Source organism: Centroberyx affinis, unplaced genomic scaffold (assembly GCF_046629955.1).
Source record: "Centroberyx affinis isolate AG114_WGS23_722 - 3 ecotype Tasmania unplaced genomic scaffold, CSIRO-AGI_Caff_v1 ptg000915l_1, whole genome shotgun sequence".
NCBI lineage: Eukaryota > Metazoa > Chordata > Actinopteri > Beryciformes > Berycidae > Centroberyx > Centroberyx affinis.
In genome coordinates this window covers 1-20,638 of record NW_027279498.1, presented here as the reverse complement: position 1 = coordinate 20,638, position 20,638 = coordinate 1, and the positions used below count along the sequence as shown (strand labels likewise).

At 46.9% G+C, this 20,638-nt stretch overlaps 1 protein-coding gene across 1 annotated transcript in view; it reads left to right on the top strand.

Moving 5' to 3' along the window:
• Positions 1-20,572, top strand: part of crim1 (cysteine rich transmembrane BMP regulator 1 (chordin-like)) — a 34,182-nt gene extending 13,610 nt beyond the window's left edge. The window contains exons 4-15 of the mRNA XM_071521698.1: positions 607-849; positions 4,537-4,716; positions 7,082-7,285; positions 8,328-8,456; positions 8,849-9,002; positions 11,588-11,709; positions 12,888-13,106; positions 14,177-14,392; positions 15,648-15,869; positions 16,798-16,923; positions 17,427-17,605; positions 18,122-20,572. Coding sequence (XP_071377799.1) covers positions 607-849; positions 4,537-4,716; positions 7,082-7,285; positions 8,328-8,456; positions 8,849-9,002; positions 11,588-11,709; positions 12,888-13,106; positions 14,177-14,392; positions 15,648-15,869; positions 16,798-16,923; positions 17,427-17,605; positions 18,122-18,316 — 2,189 coding nt within the window. The 3' untranslated portion in view covers positions 18,317-20,572. The remainder of the gene's footprint in view (positions 1-606; positions 850-4,536; positions 4,717-7,081; positions 7,286-8,327; positions 8,457-8,848; positions 9,003-11,587; positions 11,710-12,887; positions 13,107-14,176; positions 14,393-15,647; positions 15,870-16,797; positions 16,924-17,426; positions 17,606-18,121) is intronic.
• The last annotated feature ends 66 nt before the right edge of the window (positions 20,573-20,638 follow it).

Below are 20,638 nucleotides of genomic sequence, written 5' to 3'. Positions count from 1 at the left end.
TGAACTCAGCTCTTAGACTGCAACACGAGTAGCACTGTTCCAAAGCTGCTCAACTAACACGAGGAGGAGGGAGCGCTCACACACACACACACACACACACACACACACCGACACACCGACACACACACAACCCCCCCCCCCCCCCTCTCTCTCTCTGTCTCTCTCTCTCTCTCTCTCTCTCTCTCTCTCTCTCTCTTTCTGTCTGTCTGTCTGTGTGTCTCTCTCTCTCTCTCTCTCTCTCTCTCTCTCTCTCTCTCTCTCTCTCTCTCTCTCTCTCTCTCTCTTTCTGTCTGTCTGTCTGTGTCTCTCTCTCTCTCTCTCTCTCTCTCTCTCTCTCTCTCTCTCTCTCTCTCTCTCTCTCTCTCTCTCTCTTCTGGCCGTCCCAAGGAACAGTGTGGGCACTGTTGGAGCCTAGAAGGTGGTGTTACAGTAAGCTTTACAGAAGCTTGTTATTGTATAAGACGCCACAGCTGTGTGTGTGTGTGTGTGTGTGCTTGTGCGTATACCTGCCTGTCAGTATGTGTATGGCGGTGCCTATACTGTTTTTCTTCGCATATGAGAATGTGTGAGTTTTAACTTTAACATGTGTCCGTGTGTGTGTTTCAGAGGAGCTGAGGTGTGCCGGGGTGACGTGCCCCATTCTGCCAGTGCCCTCCTGCCCCAAGGGCTCGGTCCTGACCAAGAGTTACACGCCCCCTGCTGGCTGCTGCCCCACCGTACCACCCCAGTGCACTTGCGACCTCCGTGCCTGCCACAAGCCCCAGTGCCCCAGCGGACAGCGCGCCGTGCCACTCAGCCAGGCCACCGGGCAGCCAGGAGACTGCTGCGACATCTTCGAGTGCCAGAAAGGTAATTGCACTGTACCGCACGCTACATGAGCTGTCTATGGTTGGTTTCCCGCTGAGGGAAGCAATGGCGCAGTTGGTGTGAGATTCATCGCCTTTGAGGAGGCAATTATTTTCATCAGAGTAGCGCTTTCCTCCCTGTTGACCAAATGTCCGGAGATGAAAAGGAAAGTTGCTGATTGGATGGTAATTACTGTTGGGCTGTTTATCAGTCTGGGCCGCTGCCTCCCTGTGTTAGGACCACGCTTCAAAGACATTTTTTTCAGGGGTGTATCCGCAAATAATTAGATTGCCTCAAGGGATATTAACCGTAATGGGTTTTGCCAAGCAGATTGTTGGTCTGAAGTATGCTCTTTCACCGTGTTCTCACCTCGTGAGAAAGAGAGAGAGGAAAGACAGGGGAGTGTGAGAGAGAGAGAGAGAGAGAGAGAGCAGATGTTGATCAGGCAGTCAGGTCTCATATCGAGAGAGACTTCAACACTCTCTATCCAGGCACGGAGGCAGCCAGGAGAGTCAGGCAGGCAGGGAGGGGACCTGTGGTGTTGGTCTGTTTACTCTGTGCTCCCAGCAAATATTCGCTGTTTTACCAACAGAACAAATTCCCATTCTGGCCCCTCCACATCCATAAATGAGTGCCGTGTCCCGGAATTAATGGACTTAACGAGCCCAGTGACCAGAAAAGTGCTTAGGCTACGAATTTGCTCAACAGAAGTGCAGTGTCAAAGGGTTCCTGTCTGGTCACACGTCCAAAGGGAAAAGGTTCAACAGTTCATTGATGGGAATGCTTTTTATGTGCTCCATTCTGCCAGTGGGGAGGGTAATCGAGTCCGGCAGGCCGGCGGGGGCTGAATGGCAGCCGTGGGGGCCAGGGGATCAGTGTTTTGATAACAAGTGTCTGCTGCTCTTCGGGCCTGGGGCTTGATGCCTTTTGTGCTGCCCCTACTGTCCGTTAGGCCTGCATGACTGCGCGCCACATCAGAAAGCTCCACAGACAGGGAGATGGATGAAGACACGGCAGCGACCCCCCTAGTCACCTCTCCGGTCCCGCAGAAGACCCCCTCCAACACCGCCTACATATATTGCACCTTACACACGCAAAACATAGTAAGCTACTATCAGATGCCGTAGTGTCGTAGTGGAACACATTCTGACATGGCACCCTATTGTCTGTGTGTGTCTGGCCTGGACTGATTAACTTGTTTCCACTGACCACTTGGCTGTGGGCTGATATTTAGTCAGGGTCAGTGTGCTTTGCACAGTGACAATAGGCCTGACCTGTGTGTTTTGGCCATCATCGACGATAGACTGTTTCCAGTGTTGGCCGGAGAGCGAGTGGGTCTGGGTGGCAGGGCGAAGCTGGCAGCGCTGTCCTGACTTGATGTCATCTGATATTACAGATGATCCTGTTTGACCCTGTTAACTGTGGTCTACTGTTTATCAACGCTGTAGCTGGGCAAACAGTCTGTGTCACAAACTGTGTCACATGTGGGCCAGCCTGGGACACAGGACTAGGTTCGGACTGCACATGCTCCTTGGAGATTTACTCAGTGTTGAGCAGTGCGGCTGAGATCACCAAGCCCATGCCGCTCAGCAGGCTCATGTCAAGTCTTAATATAACCATGTAATAACCATATAATTGCAAGTTGATGAGTAGGTTGTGTGTCACTGACATAAGTTCTGCATTATCATTAAGTGTTTTGACTTCACATGTGCAGTCAATAATACCATTCATATGGATGTAAAGTTGATTTTGATAAATCCCACCATTATGCTCCTATGGGAATAGCAATTCCACATGGAATTTTTGTTTACCACTGTGGTTTTGAGTTTTTTCGCCTGTCGACCCCAAAGAGCACCATCATGACGGTCCATAATGGATGATTTAGAGAGGCTTAGGGTCAATGTTTTATGGCCCATCCATCCCCACATCCATGCCTCACCTCAATTTAGAGAAGACTGAACATCACAAAGCATGACTGGAATTTAGACTCTGTGCTGCAAGTTTGTTTTAGGGATTACCATTAACAAACACTGCGGAAATCACATGTGAGCATCCCCTCATGTGACTTCCTATTGTTTCTGCGAGCGGTAACAATGCTACTGTGCCTTTTGATTTTGGCCAGCTAAAGTGCTTATTGCATTTTCTCTGCTTGGTTATGCTGCACGCAAGGAACAGCAAGAGAGAGCGAGAGAGAAGGAATGAAACGGAAAGAAAGCAAGGGAGAAAATAAAAAAGCAAAAAACAAATCCCTGCTTTACTTTCAACTCAGTTGGCCCACCTGCTTTGTATTAGAGTGGAGTGCTGGTTGCAGGGAGGCATGGGGTCATCGGCACAGGCACTTTGAGTCTGCCCTCCAAGGTATGGCGTACAGATGCTGCCGTCACCCCCGCTCTCCTTTATAGAAACCGCTGGCCTTACATCTGCTTGCATCTGTGCATTACCTTTACTAGCAGAACCAGTCTAGCCACTCCTCTATAGGGCCAAAGATGCTGATTTTCTTACATAACCGCACCGCTTCAGCTCCCTCACGCTGGAGTGGAGTGTGTTTGATGAAAAGTTACTGTGCGGTTGGTTAAGATCTCATAATGTTGAGTCACACAAACCATTGTGGTACATTTGAATGAGTAATCTAGTTACGTTGGCCAGAAAACTCTTGTCATTAATCTTGCACGGGTGATAACAGTCATTTCCGTTTTACTGGAATTATAGAATTTCCTGGAAAAAGAGGATAAACTGATTAGAAAGAAGTTTTTTTTTCTCTCTCACACACATGGATGTGCACAGACTCACACAGATATACGCAGACACACACACATTCACACTCCCGCATAGACATTACAGGGGCATGGCGTGCAGTGAGCAGAGCGGCTGTTATCGCTCTGTAATGATCCATACAGTAGCCATTGTGAAGAGGGCCGGTACTTGCAGACAGACAGCCCAGGGTTTTCCTGTACTTACTCTGGCTTTTCTGGGCCTGTCTACTGTCTGCACACCCTACCAGAGCACGGCTGGGTTTTCCAAAGGCACTGGCACCAAGCTGATCTTTGTTTCATAGTAGGTGAATGGAACTAAGAGGGTGTCAGTGCTGAGAGGCTTTTGGGAAACCCAGCCCAGAGCAGTGATCCACTCCACCCTGTCACCAGCACGCTGAGCCCAGATTCTGCCACAGCCGGGGACCCACTGCTGTTTTCCTTTACTCAGCGCTGCAAGAGCCCACTGCCTTTTCAAGACTTGATAGATCCCTGTGAAATTCCTCCGCAGGGACTTGGCTTCATTGTCTGATGAATGCCATTCCCCCAAAGGCTTAACCTCATCGCTAAGTGTCTAGCTCAGCACCATTTGATTCAGATAAACAATGATTCAATCGATAACAGATAACGAATGGCTGTTTAGGAATTCGTAATGGATTGTATACAGTAACGCCAGTCTCACGCTGACCCAGGTTGAAGATTTTGGATGAAAACTGCATTTTCTTCCCTGCTCATGTCATGTGGTCATGAGAAAGACTCTGGCGCTGTGGCGTTAATCCCTACCAAATGTGATGGACACTTGACAGAGCGCGGTGCCCTCATTCATCAGCCGCAGAGTGTGTTAAGCATTATCATCCCCACGCGCTGTTCAGCTTCAGCTTGACAGCATCTGTCCGCTTCCTCTCCTCCCGCCTCACTCACCTCTCTCCTTCTCCCCCAGTCTCTCCCAAGTGCGTCCACAATGGGAAGGAGTTTTCCGAGGGGGAGGTGTACCGCATGGACCCCTGCTGGCTGTGTCAGTGCCGCGGAGGGATCTCCTTCTGCTCCAAGGCTGAGTGCGCCGAGCTGGACTGCGAGAACTTCTACATCCCCGAGGGCGAGTGCTGCCCCGTCTGCATAGGTACACTCATTTACCACCATCTCTCAGCGATACATACGCTACTATAATGCTTGCACATTGCATCATGTTATGCTATTTATTCACTTTGCAAAAGAATACACCTTGTATTGATTGACTGGGTCATATGGTTTTACAGTGTCTCAGTCTGTTTTAGAGTAGTTGTCAAATCAAGGTAATAGCACATCAGATTTTGGAGATATTGACTTACAAGGAAGTGTTTTAGAGGTGCAAGCAGTTGATGATGTGGCATAGATCAGGAGGCTCATGTGGCCAGCTGGCAGAATGGAAGGTGGATGCAGGAAAGGTAGAGGTGATACTAAACCCCACTCCCCCTGACACTTATCTCCAATGGCCCTACCTTAATGGCTTCCTCATATATCCAGCTTCCACAGTTGTTAACATACCTGGCATACAAGAGACGCACTAAAGAGCCAGCCAGGGATTCATTTCCACTGGGGAAACTGAGAACATAAAAACCCTCTTTCAGAGCGCACTGCCTGGCTTTGTAATATCTGGCTGTGGCTTAACAGGGGGGAACCCGCTTGTGCATGACCCCCTCACAAAAACACGTGCCCTCAAAGGCAGGTAGGGGAACTCTGATACGTGCACTTGGGATTGTTAAAGAAAATGGGTTTGCTGCGCATGTGGCAAGCACATTACAGTCTGCCAGAACCTAGCGGAGGTGGTAGCCAGCTTTGGCTTGCCTGCGTGGCTATAATTGATCGGGCACATGAGAAAACAGGAGAGAGGGAGAGAGGGAAAGAGCAAGGCTGAAGGAGATTACGGTAGGTCAGTGTTGGAGGTACACCTGGAATGTGCAGGCATTTAGATGGTACGGAATGCTTTCATCTTTTTCTTATGGAAAGCTGCTTTCACTGCATGGCTCACAGAGGAGAACATCAGTGGTAATACTCTTAATCTGGGGGGAGATTTATAAATGTCTACCTGGTTGTGATTGTACTTAATTAAGAAGAAACTCAGCTAGAGCAACCTGATAGTCATCTGTGTATCATGTCAGGCCGGGGCTAGGTTCAAGTGAATTCATTTTTTTTTTTGTTACACTGAAATGGGTCACGATGGGTTATTAGTTAGGCTTGCTGTTAGTGCGAGAGGTGTACAGAGTGAGAGAGAATGGGAGAGAGAAACGCAGATCCTGTACGGGTAATCACAGCCAGATGGACAGAATTTCAGCAGCCAAAACTTGACTGGGATCAGATAGGCTAAATAGGACTCCTATGTGCTTGGGGAAATTAATACACATCCCCCTTTTACTGTCTGACACATATTCAAACAGCTTCAACAAACACATAAACACATTGCAATATGTACACATCTTTGTTTCACACACACGCACTCAGACCACCTTCTAGCTCCCCCTCATTGTATTGCCTCATCTGCAGACCCCGGCCTCTGGTACCAATAAACGGTGTAACAAAAACACTTAAAATTGTTTATTGTAAATGTTAAAGACATGAAAACAGGTTCCCAGAATGGGGCGCAGTCATCATACATCACCTCAAACCGAGCAGAATGGCTCTTAAACTGTCCCAACCATTATGTTTCCTACTCAAGACTTCAAACAAATGGCTACAAACCTCGGGATATGCATGTAATGTTCTTCAATGGGGTTTCTTTGCTTTGGAGTGAGATTTATAGTATCAAACTCTGACCCGGCCTTCGACGTTAGGGGTCACAGCTGAAATGGTATCTGCGTGACATGAACTTGAATGAGTTCAAACTCTCTTCCCGGAGATGACTGGACACTGTAGCGACTGGAAATTAGAAATGTCATTGCCCTTGCTGTGGTTCCAATGATCAAATCTCTCTCCAAAATGACACAGTGATATCCCAAAACTTGTCCGTCTCCTTGCACCTAAAATCCCTGCGTACGTTGTTGCAGAACCAGAGGCCTCTCCCTGCTTGTAAATGTAGATTAGCCATCTAAATTCAGCAGTGTTCTCTCCATAGCTCTTGGTGACAGGCCAGTTTCCCTATCTTGCTAGCTCCCTCCTGGCGTATCGTGCTTCCTCCAGCTCTGCTCTCGCTCTGTCTCCTCTTAACTAAATTACAGCGAGCGTGTAGGATAAGATACATTGGACTGTAGCTCCGTGCTAACATTCCATTCGTGGTAGCCGAACCAAACTATACACCTGACTGTGCAAAGATTCAGTTTGGATTAAGTTTTCCTTGGTAAATCGCAGCATTTGGAGGGAACAGTTGGCCTTTGTCTGAACATTGTAATATCACTGCATGATTTAATTGATCAAGGATTATTAAGATCATTTCCCACGATGCCTCTCCTCTCCTCTCCTCTCCTCTCCTCTCCTTAACCCACCCAGTTGTATGTCTGTCTCCCTCCTGTCAGATGTGGAGTTATTGTCGATGGACAGCACTAAGGCCAGTTGCTGGGTGAACAACAAGCTGCGAGGCCACGAGGAGCAGTGGAAGGAGGACGACTGTACCTTCTGCCAGTGTGTGGATGGAGAGCCCCACTGCACGGCCATGGCCTGCAAGCAGAGCTGCCAGAACCCTGTCAAGATCCCCGGAGAGTGCTGTCCCTTCTGTGAAGGTATGGAGAGAAAGAGCGAGAGAGAAAGACAGACCATGTACATTGCCTGTCTCTCATTCTCCATCTCTTCCAGGAATTGTATCGGTCTAAACACCAAGACTTCACTTAATATTTTATACAAAACCACAGTATGCACTTGTCCTTTTCTATTGAGCTGTACATCAACCAACATGCCACATGTAGGAGGCTCCTGTGGCCCTGCAGCTTTGCTACAGAGGCTGTGTCGGCATGGGCTCATTAAAGGGGAGGCCACAGAGCATTCTTCAAGCTGCAGGGTTCTTTGTGTTCCTTTATTACCCTCGCCCGCCAAAATGAGACCCACCTGTGTGTGTGAGGCTGCGGCGCGCTTTTAGCGCAGGAGGCTGCTTAATTGGAGTGGATCCCTTTTTTGTGAGCTTAATTAGTTACAGCTCGTTGGGCTGCTCCTCCCACCGAACGTGGCAGGAGTTTGACGGGAATTGCTGCGGTCCGTGTGGGTCTGTGCGTATGTGTGTGTGTGTGTGTGTGTGTAGGAAGGAGAGGCACATATGTGTGTTGTTCCAAACTATCCCAAACCATGTTGCTCCACATTACAGTTGGCCCAGTTTCAAGAGTGTCTGGCCAGTGCCAAAGTCTGACATCAGTCAAGGGGACACCCTGTTATCTTCACTGTTAGTCCCAGAGCCAAAGCATGCTCTTTACACAGATCCAACTCATTAACGGGAGACAATGCGAGACAATAAGACAGTGAGGTATAATCCCTCTAACAGTGAGACCCACCCTGGTGTAATTGCCCTACATTTATCTGTAATCACCGTTTACTCCCAAATAAGAGCAGTGTGAAAAGGTAACCATTACAGTTGGCACGGCCAGCATAGATGAGGTATTACATCTTAGGAGATCTCAGGACACACAAAAATCATTCTTCATAATCATTTTCATGATACCATCAAATGTCTGTGTTAGAGAATAATCACTATTTGACCTAAATACACTTTGAATGCTGTTGCTGTCTTGCAAAGTCCTGACCCTCTTCTTCTTCGTCTTCCCTGTCGCCCTCCAGAACCTTCTTATGAGACGGTGAGTCCCATGCTGTGTCCTCGCCTGGAGAACTGCTCCCTGTCAGGGAGCGACTGTCCCTACGGCTTCCAACAAGACAAGAACGGATGTCTGCTCTGCCACTGTCTCAACAGTGAGTAGACTTCCCTCACCTTATGTAGGACCCCAAGGGTTAACATTTCAGGGACTAATTTGCAGAAGCACGTGTTGTAACATTCTTGACATGATGGATTTCTTTTGGCATGCTGTTTCTTGCAGTTTTGCATTACGGTGGTGGTCACACGATATTGTATTTGCCTATTTGCTTACTGATGAGGAAGGAATTGGGAGATTGTGGCTACTTGCTTCTGACATCAGCGTCATATACATCATTCATATACATCACAGCTCATTTGTGTCCATGGCTACAGTCTTTGCAAGCTTTTCTTGTCATAGGAATGTTCCTATGAGCAGCCCCTTGGCGACTCATGCCTTTGATGGATGGCTGTGCCCATGTTCATATGACCTCTCGCTCAACTCTTTCAGACGACTCCTGCCCCGACCTGGGAAAATACTGCTCCCTGCAATGCCCGATGGGATATGAGAAGGACGATTTTGGCTGCGAGGTGTGCGAGTGCAGCATCCCCATGCCCAAGTGCCGACCTCTGACCTGTACTAAGACCTGCCCCTATGGATACGTGTAAGTGCACCCAGTGACCTAATGGGTTTCTCACCCCCCCCAGTCCAGCACCACTCATCAGTCATCCGTGTTTTCAGCCTGATCAAAGGCCTGTGTGGCTGTCAATGACGTATCTTACTGATGTATGGGGAAACCAAACACTTTGCTCTTACTCATAAGAAGGGAAAAACAAATTGACTATGTATGTATATAGATGATTATGGCGAACAGATTAACTATATGAGGTAGAGGAGCTAAATACTAATGTTATCAGGTGATGCACAGAGGGAGGTGCCTGTTAGGTCCTGATCAAGAGGAAATAGACCAGGCCATTGCAACAGTGGCTTGGCAGTGTAGATCAAAGGGCCTGCCTTGGTGGCCAATCAAGGCCCCTAATCTGTGTATGTGCGTGTGTGTGTGTGTGTGTGTGTGTGTGTGAGCAATTCGCTGTGCGGTCCAGCCTCTCGGCCCCCTGCACCTCCTCTCATCCTAATCCCTTGTAACTCAATCAAACATCTGGAAGTGCTCTGCACCGGGACGCTCGCTCCCCCGGCACCACTCTCTCATTTCATAAATCATCTTTCCGTCTCAAAACAACGATCAAAAACACATCGGGACAAAAGCATCCTTTATGAAACGTATACAGTCGGGATTCTTCTGGTATCTCAACCATGCTCTCCGGAGCCACGGCTCAAGATGGGCCTGATATGTCTGCACAGGATGCCAGAGGAGAGCAGAGGAGGGGAGAGAGGAGGAGAGGCACCCTGCGGGGAAAAGAGGCGCAGGAAGTCCCGGCTTCATCCTTCATAAGCAGCTGTTTAGGGCTGGCCTCAGAAGTCTGAAATCCTCAGAGAGCCAGCCAGCCATACAATGCAGATCTATCTTCTTGCACAGGACCGCTGCATGCAGGCACCACAAAGAAACAAAGGACACACAAAGGATCTCTCTGTTTACACTGGATGTATTTATGACATCCGCTGAGTACTGTAATGTGCATATCCAAAACTGATGGCGCAGGCCTCCAAAGCAGAATGAATGTAAACCTCGTAAACTACCCTTGACCTTGTGTTGAACACTCCTCTCTTGTGTTAACAGTGTAAATGAAGAGAGGTGGGCCACAAACATGTGAGCAGGGATCTGTCAGAATAGTTCACGTGCCTGAGGGTGTGATTATACTGATATTTAGCACAATTGAGCACCTGAAGTGGGACACAAAGCAGGACCCGCACGGCATTCTCCCAGCCATCCCATCTCAGCACACTTGAATTAGTGCCGAGCCAGCGGTCCCAGGGCCGGGCCCCCAGTGCTGAGCCGGGCCCCCTTATCCCCCCGGAGCCCAGAGCGCTTCTTGGCATTCCACACGGCACCTTTAAACAAAGCCATGCTCTAAGGTCGCAGCCCTCTCTGTCTCTGTATTTGTACAGTGAGGTGCTGGCCAACCCCTGCACCCTCGCAATGCTCTCTCAATAGCTGTTATTGCTGTTTCAGCAAAGATAAGGTCCTGGACTGTTTACCGGGCCTGACATGCTCTCTCCTCTTTGTGGGACATAGCACCATGCATGGGCTTGAGGGCCTCTTTTTTATGCAGCTTCGGCAGACAGAGATTAATAAGGTAATTACTCCAGCCTAACTAGACCACTGTTTAATAAAATAGGTATCATCATTTACCTGCAGGGAGAGAGAGGCTGAATGTCACAGGGAGAGAGAGAGAAGAGAGAGAAGGTTATGCAGTATAGATACAGGACATTCCTTCATCTGGATTAGCACAATTTATCAACCTGCTGCTCATCCATGTTTTATTAGGCACATCCAACTGGGTGCCAGGGTCTATTTCTAGCTCCTGCAATCAATTCATCCTGCTTTTTTTCCTGTGCGTGTGTGTGTGTGTGTGTATCCCTTTAACTTTGAGTTGCCCTCACACATGGACTCAAGTTTCGTTTCTAGTCACTGCTTAGGCAATTGATGCCCTCAACCCTTTGTCTGCTCCCTATTTGAACAAACCCTCCTCACCCTTGTAGCAGATGTTGTGGTCAAATGTCACTTTATTTACAAATCAACCATGAGCTCATTCTTAATCAGCAGAAGGGCTTGTCTCTGTCTCTCTCTCTCTGTCTCTCTCGCTCTCTCCCTGTCTCTGTCTCTCTCTCTCTCTCTCTGTCTCTGTACTCCCCAATCAACTTGCCTACATTCAGGCTTATCTGGCCCCTGCTCTCATGTCAGCCAAAGGCTTTCAGAGCAATAAGGATGGGGAATAGGGTGAATTGAAAGCATCTGAATTGGCTTTAGATTGCTCCCTCCAGAGTCTTCGGGCTGGTATGATGTGCACACCACAGGGATCTCACGTGTTGGCCTTTTATCTGGCCCTCTTCAAAGGCAGCTAATATAGTGAGGGGAAAGCAGGTCCAGATGTTGATTATACCAGGCTTGACCATCTGGCTTTCACTGTACCACAACGCCATGTTGCTCTCTGCCTCTCGGAGATATCCCCAGTGTACAAATCTAAAATGCTTCATGCGCTGTTTGAGCTGCGAAGGACTAGTCAGGTAATTCCAGGTGATACGTTTATATACGTGTGCTTCACCATGTGTATATTTTGTGGCCCACAGGAGGAACAAGCACGGCTGTGAGATGTGCCGCTGCGTCAAGTGTCCCCCCTTCACCTGTGACAAGCACTGCAGCGACGGCTACCGCCAGAACAGGAAGGGCTGCTCCATCTGCATGTGTAAAGGTGAGAAGTCGACCCACTCAGCATTATTAATCCTCCTGTTACAGACCTGTGGTGCTTCAGTGTGAGCAGTGTAAAGGGTAGAGGATAGGAGATAAATGCCTGTAATGTGTTAGTGGTGCTGACTTTCTGCCACTTAGCTGCAGATTTGATTTCCTGTGACCTTTTGCTGCTCTGCTGTGGAGACTTTTATGTGTGCTTGTTTTGATTCTTGTTTTTTTATTTAGCTCCATCCCGGGTCTGTGTGCACAACTCTAATTAGATTCCCTAACCCCCGAAGTTTAAAGCAAGCATGCAGACGGCATATTTACGCTCTGCCACATTTTATACGATGTGTTTATTTTGCTGTTTTGGCTGTATTATAAATATTTCAGCCTGAAATATACTTTTGGTTTTCTTGCATGGTGAGGTGCTCGGTGCAACTGGCTCCTCACCTCCACAAGCAGATGGGGACAGACACACACACACCCACACACACACACACACACACACACAGACTAATACCTACTCCAAAGAGCCTGTGTTTACCTGATTTTGAAACTCTTGGATCGGTTTCCCTGTGGACTGTTAAAGTATTTATGGGTAGGAAACTTCTTTTTTTTTTCTGGAAGCATGCCTTTTTTCGTGTGTATTTTAAAATTGAAATGAAAGAGAAGAGACATATAAACATCTGCCTGGACCGTGGAACATGGAGCAATTCATTGGCATGCTCCGCTTTGTTCCAAATCATTGTGCATCCCTCCAAGCTTTAAGAGCCATGCTGAATTTAACAGGCAGCTTGGGCCCTTTATAAGCTCTACGTGTCCCTCAGCAAAAAAACACAGGACCTATGGGTTTTTGGGTCAGGTGACGAAAATCAGAGGGAAATTATTTAGGTTTATTTGTTTGTGGCTGGGCTATAAATTGATTATTGGGGAATAAAGGTGCTGTAAAGGGAAGATCTGGTGAACGTTCCACTGTATGGAACCATAACTACTTAGCATGAAATTGGACCCAAGACAATAACACAGACCCATTTTACTGTAAATCATAAATGCTCTTAATGAAATTTCCATGTTGAATTTACAGGGTTCCTGAGTTGCCTCGCCACAAAACGTTGCTTTTTGCGTTTTCACACAGGTAATCTCACAAGTCCGTAACCGCCCTAGTAACGTGTGCGCCCGTCATGTTTGTGTTTCTAGAGAGCGACCATGTCCCCAGCACCACTGCCTTGGCTCCAATGCCCAGCTACTGCCTCACCTCCAACGGCTTCCGTTACGAGGAGGGCGAGAGCTGGCATGACGGCTGTCGGGACTGCTACTGCCACTCGGGACGGGAGATGTGTGTGCTCATATCCTGCCCCGTGCCCAGCTGTTCTCACCCAGTTGTCAGGGTTGACCAGTGCTGCCCTACGTGTGAGGGTACGTCCACTTCAACTTATTTTATCTCATATTCAGTCTTAAAATCTTGTTTTTATTCAAATAAATGAAAAAATCAGTGTGGGACAATTTCATTTGTTTCCAATGCAGTTTCACCTATCGAGAATTTTTTGACAATACACTGAATGAAACTCCACAAGTATCAAGATATGTCATCTGATAAATGTCACTTAATTGAAGTCGATTCTTAATACAAGCTGATTTGTATTGGAAACAAGTGAAATTATCTCACCTCACAAATAAGGTTTTAAGACACACTCCAAGATTAAATGACTTGTTAACATGGAGGTTTGTTACAGTGTAGCTGTTCGTCATATACTTGCACGCACGCACGCACACACACACACACACACACACACACACACACACACACACACACACACACACACACACACACACACATCTGGCAATACACAGTACACAGTCCCATAACAGCTCATTCACACAAGGGCTTTGGTCCATTAGCTAGTCTTGAGGCCTTAGACCCGCTGGCCACTTAAACTCAAAACACACACTCTCTGTCTGTTTCTCTAAAAATGGAACGCAAACTGATCCACACCCACACCTTTTCATCCACACCCCTCCGACTCATGCGGGATATTTATGGAGGAGTGACTCAGTTGGCTGTTCAAATATTTAGGAGTGAAAGAATGTCTACAACTTTCAGAAGCTACACAGAGTTTGCAGTCAGGGGACAACAGGCTAACTCTTTGCAGATGTCTGCTACTCTGTTGGACAGAACAATGTTTTCAACTGAGTTAGTGTCAAAACACAGCTTGGACACCACCCTAGACTGCCCAAGGCTTCTTTTTAATGGATAGAGGTCTCTCATGCATCCTTACACCAGTAACCTAGGTCCCTGTTTTCTCTCACGAGATCATTGTTCCCTGGGCTGCTTTTCACCACTATCCCACTGCACCTTGTAACTATTATGGTTATTATGGATTGAATGAGTATTTATTGTGGTTGAAAGCAGACCACAATGTGAATTTAATAGCAGAATAGACGGATGACCCTTCTATTCTCTTCTATTTCGTTTTATTCTACTGTAGATGAGTCGGGTAGTGGCCAGCCAGAGGGGATGGACATGGTGGTGTGCCGAGCACCTGGGGGGGAACTCTACGTGGAGGGGGAGACCTGGAACCTGGACGAGTGCACGCGCTGCACCTGCAGGAAGGGACGTGTCCTGTGCGACACTGAAGTGTGTCCCCCAGCCCTCTGCCAGACACCAACCAGGAACAAGGACACCTGTTGCCACGTCTGCCCAGGTAAACCCCCCCTTTCAGTATTGAAAAAGATACAGGAAAGGCATTTCTCTTTTTCCTATTAGCTTTGACTGGAGTAATATCAAAACATTTTCGTCCCAAAATAAGTCCAGGAGGGGCGGCCAGAGGCTGGGCTGGCAGTAGCCGGGGTAGAGGGGTATAAAGCTGTTTTGGATGTGTTATCAGCATGTGGTGCGGATGGTCTTTGCATGTTGCACTGTGTTGGACAGTTTTATGTCGGGCGCACAGGCTCATAAAGAAACCAGCCGAGACCGGTTGGTTTACATGGGGATCCTCCAGGCAACAGCACATGTGGACTGCTCTCACCCAGCGGTCCACACCAGAGTCCCTGCTAACTCTCTTACTGCTGGGAGGGCAAGAGTCTAACTCTAATGGAGTCTCACTGAATCCACGCTGTTCTTCTGGCCATAGGAATATATTCTGACACTGATGTATAGACCAACGCAACACCACACACATATTTTATTTACAATTGCACCCAAACACTCACTCACTCTTGCACACACACTTGCAAACAACATATCCCAAGCACTCCCAAGCATGAGGCCCACAAATCAGAAATGCATGACTGCGCCTGAGAGCTGCTCCTTGAGAATGTCTGCCCGCCTTATCACTGCATCTCCCCCCACAAAAGCAGATTGTCAGAGGCCAGCCTTTGATATATGTATGGGCCTGGTCACCAGGAATGTGGGAATAACACACATCTCAGTGACAGGCCCTATGATGTATGTGTACAGTAGTGTAGTGCAGTGTGTACACTCTAACTAAGGCTGTGGTCATGGGAAGGCCATTGATCTTTAGGCCTCCAGGGGTCTGATGAGAGAGAGAGATAAGGCCTGAGACTGAACCGACATCCGCCATATGTTCCTCAGTCATTGGGACTTCTGTTTGTGTTTAACATACAGTAACGCATCTTGTCTTGAATGCAACCCTAAAGGCCCAATAACTTATATGGATTAAGATGTTATACTGTGAGAAGAAGCAAAGGAGCCATGAGGAAGGGGCCTCTCTTTGCTGTTAACCTTCGATGCAACTCAGACACAATCAGGGTTTTGCCTTTAGAAATGGGGAAGCTCTACGAGTTGTGAGAGCTTTGAGCTTTGGATCTAGCCTTCCATTGCCAAGTCCCATTAAGTGAGGAAAAAGCCTGGAATATGACCTACCACACAGCCCTCTAACCTGACCTTAAAGTAGTTTTAATATCATTAACCCCATGTGTACCTGTCTACAACCACAGAGGACAAGCTGAGCCCCTTGCTGCCAGTGAACAACAGCCAGCAGGAGTACTGTATAACCAGCGATGGAGACGTGCTGCTGGCTGGAGACTCCTGGAAGGCCAACGCCTGCACCAGCTGCACCTGCAACAACGGCACCATTCAGTGTTTCTCCCAGCGCTGCCCGGCTGCCAACTGTCGGGTGCCCGTCCTACGCAAGGGCCAGTGCTGCCCACACTGTCTCGGTGAGTACGTGTGTCTGTGTGTCTAGGTAAATTAATTCAGTCCGGTTTGGTGTGTCTTGATAAGAGGAACGCTGCCTTCACAAGCATCTTTGCCAAAATGCCATTTGCCACGCGAGTTAGCTCTGTCTATTTATTCGTGATATTTTAGCAATCTATTCATACTAAAATATGCATTAAGTTATTTTATTCTAGCTGTGCGGTTTTATATAACACCTGCGTATGCTAATGAGAAAAACTGTGAAAGTTGTCCAAAGCTGCCATTCCCTTTTATTATTACATAAAACTAGTGGTACCACTGGAACAAGGCACAGCTTGTTGATGGGAAAATTATAATTCAAAATGCTACATGTCAAAAAGGGGGAGCAACTGAGGATATGTTGGTTTCCAGACTGAATGTGTGTGCGTGCGTATGTGTGTGTGTGTTTGTGTATTCATTAGACCTAGCCACTCTGGCGCTACATGGGCAAACACGATCATTCGCAGCAACATTCCATGTGACATACACACAGTCCGCTCAGAGTGAAAACATTCCTCGAGCATCCGCACATTCACACGTGTTTCCTGTCTCCGGCTGAATCGCCCCGCGACACTCTCTCTCTGTGGCGGCACAGGAAGGCAAAGCTCCATGTCAGCTTTTCCTATAGAGGAAAACCTCAGCATAGGCCGCCATTGTTCACCCTGATTTGTAGCCGTTTCACCAGGCCTTTGTTTTGGTTATTTGCCCAGTGGAAAACAGAGCTTTTACGTAATGCCTATACAAAGGGGTACAGTGGAAGTTAAGAGGACAGTTCCTATAAACACAACCTTATCAACGGAGGCCCTGGAGAGTCTATACAGTAACTCACTGTTGTAATTGTTTACGTCTGTGGTGGTTTGCATTACATAATTCATATGAGTAATGAGTGTGATATTTGTGTGTGTTGAGCAGAAATGACGACGACGTCAGTGCCAATGATGGTATCCACCAAAGCTCCCAAGACCAGCGCCACTACCACAGTGGAGAGTGTAGTGTGGATCACTACTGTCACTGTGCCGCCCGTCGTCCCTGCTACAGGTGACCACCATCCCTCCCTACTTGCTTATTCAATCCTCATCTACCCACACACGCACATGACCCCAAACACTCACATTTTTCATCCCTTCCCTCCTCACTCCCTTCATTACATTGTGTCGTAATAGCCCCGACCGCGTTATTTGGCATCACTGTCCCCACTATCCCCGCCAGCCCCTCTGAATGTTTATACTGGTGGGGGGCTGCAGGGACAGCTCCATAAATGAGTGAAATGTATACTGACACATGCTGAACCAAAATGATGATGATAAATGGACGTGGCCTAAACAAGACCAGCCTTGGGACTCCCCGCGTTAATTTTTCTGTGTGTTACGTACTGGGGCTGGGATATCTGCCAAAGACTAACGCAAGGACATAAGCTGCTTTTCATTTAGACTGGGTAGATGGGGGATACAGTAATGGAAATGCTGGATGGGGGAACAGCTTTTTGTGGAGTCTGTGTTTAGGGAGGGACACCTGATATTGATGCTTTCTGTCTGCTACAGATGCGCCAGGCTTGGGCGAGAACTACCCCAGCCAAACGGAGATGGCCGTCATCTACCAATCAGCAGCCTGGATACTGGCAGGTCTCCTCCTGGCCATCATCATCTTCCTCATCGTTGCGCTACTCGTCAACAAGAAGAAGAAGTGGGTGCAGATGTCCTGCTACAGTGCCCCCAAGAAGGTGAGAAGTTATTTGTACATAATCTGAATCAGCCCATGATTAGATGACTTGCCTCTCTGGTGACCCACAGAGCTAAATCATACCGGCTCACACACACACACACACACACACATCACTTTGCCGTGTGGACACTGCTAATCTGCCGATGGGTCAGGAGGAGTTTTCCTTGATCTTCCAGCTCTTGCTACAATCCGTGCTCAAACTGTCATAAAGTTAGGATTAATGTGGTTTCCCCACGCTTAATTCTTGCCGAGCACTTTCAACTGGAAACCGACCTGTCAGGTCCATCGTAAAATCACATAGTTTTACAACTCCCCCATGAAATGAGACTGGAGTGGCACAGAAAATTGTAATTCGTCACATATTATCAACAGTCATCTCCATTAGCCCTAACAAGGCTCAGTGCAAGCTAACATGAAACAGTAAGCTTTCATCCAGCACTAGCTGTCAAGACCTGTGCTAAGAACGGATTTCATTCTAAAACCAAGGGATTTTGTCTTTCCTTTTCTTCCTTAGACGGTGATTCTGAAGAAGCACGTTAACAAGAACTCAGTGGTCTACATGGAGCCGTCCAAGGAGAACAAGTTTCAGAACGTGAAGAACGACTGCGGCATCATCAACTTCTCTCCGGAAATGAGCTCTCCCTGCGGGGAGCGGATGACCATCCCCAGGGCCAAGCTGAGCATGGGCAATGACAGGACGCCGCGCTAAAGACCCCCGAACTCTGTGGACCAGAGCCGCCCAGCACCTCCCACTCCCTCTTACTGCTGTATCCGAGGTGATTTATTTAACAATGCACTGTAGCTAGCTACACACACCTTGGGGCCCCGCCTCTTTCCCATCCTTCTCTCTGTGTGACAGTAAAACTGAGGAGCCTCTACGAGAGACAAAACAAGTGACCTCTATTCCTTTTACCATGTGTCCATATTATTCTATTGTTTGGACCTTTACCGCGGCCACTGGGTGGAGCGAGAAGCTGGGAGATGAGGAAGGTGGCGGCGGATGGATGGATGGAGAAAGGACGCAGCCACTCTGGGCTCTGCTTTACCACAGAGAAAGAAGCAGCCAGAGCAGCTACTCTGTCAGCCTTTGACTGTGAACATTGTTATATCATCGCTTATTATTGCCTCCTCAGAAATTGGAACTTTGAGCTGATTAAGAGGAATATAAAAAGCTTTAGGACAGGGGTTTGGGTTGTAGCTTAAAGGGGCATAGAAGCTGCTGGTCCTCCGAGCGCAGCAGTACTTCATGGATATAATCATTAAGGAGGGAGGCCAAAGGAACCGATATTCCAGTTGGATCATATTGGATTGGACGGGAGGCATTACAGCCAAATTAGCAGTTATCATAAGAAGTCAGCATGCTTTACAGACCCACAGGCCCAAACCCCTGCTTTAGAACGTGTGGTTTCCATCTTAGCTTTTTTTTGTATATTTCTACAGTATTTGTACTAGTTGTAGTGTTATTCTTGGCCACCTCTCGTTTTTATTATGGGTGTCTCCATGGTGGCCAGATTGAAACATTTTGAAAATGCCAGTCTAAACATTCCCCCCATCAAGTCCAGGAAGAACACGCTTCCCAAATACTAGACTGGTTTCTACCTTCACATGACCCGAGTCATTCCATTCACAAAACTCCAACAACAAACCACAGTTCTAAGTGATGAAATATGTGAATTGTACTCTGCCTCTGTAAACTTGTCTGTAATACAGTAGCCAAACGCCTTCATCCTTCCACTCCACCTCATCCGACCTTGGCTCTTCCTGATGGAATCAGCCTGTTGGTCATACTTCATCATCTCAGAATGGCAGACTTGAAGTTGAAGTGGAGTGATTTTCATCCAGTGAGAATGTTATTTTATAGCCTGCGGAGACAAAAGACAAAATGGTGCCAGACAGTTCATCTGGACCTATGAGGAATGTCTTTGATACCAAGCCTCACTTCATAACTTTATTTACAGCTGTGTGCGGAGCCATTGTTCCCACAGAATGTTAGCAATGGTTAGTAATCATCCTTTTTTTAAGCCGTAATTCCATAGCCTTAATGTATTTTCTTTGTCGAGATCTTGTTTTTCATTTAATGCCTTGTATGCTTGCCCATATCAAGAAATCTAAGAAAAATAATAATATATTCACCCATTATTCAGATGAACAGATTGTATGTATTGTACAGCATACAGTTATCATTGATGGTTCTCATCAGCTTTTCATATACTGGTAAATTATGTGATATGGGGGCATGAAGTTCAAGGGGAGCTTGCTAGGAAGTGTAAATAATGGTACACATTACAACATCAGAGCATGTTAAAGAGACGTAGCACTTTTCTTTGGAGCCAGTGTTTTTTAGAAAGCCCACTGCAGGATTCTTGGAGGGATAAAGGCCCTAATCGGGGATTTGATAGGCATATTAAGCACATGGAGATGTTAAACCACTCAAGTGAACATGCTGTTGCGGCAAAGTCTAGGCTTTATACCAATCTGATCAACCTAGGGAAAGATAGGATCTGAAACGCATTACGAAACAAACTGGGGTTTCATAGGAAAGATTTCTCAGATTTCTCAATTCCACTGCCAGTTTCTCAATACAAAGACCATTCTGATGCCAAAATTGGTTGGAGACCAATTTATATTGAAGTTTTTTTTTTAGTAACTCAGTAGATTTGTGTCTGTTTGAATCATGACCATGTGCTTTAAAATGAAGAGGCAACTGTAAAAGCTTACGCAGTTCTTTGTTCTTCTATGTGTAAAAAAAAAAAAAAAAAAGTAGTTCAAATTAGTAGGACAGAAGAGTATCTTATTTATTTTTTCACATAGCTTTATTTATTAATACTAAACTATAGTTTGAGATGGGTTTTTTTGAAAAATGAACTTTGGTAGCCAAAGCTGCTGTACATTTTAGATATTGTAAACCTTTTACCATTTCTATCTGCTTTATTCTATACAAGCTTATTTATTTCACTGTTGCAAACCCTGTAAATATGTTTCCTAGATGATGAACTGTAACATTTACACTTATTTTGAAAAATAAAATGTG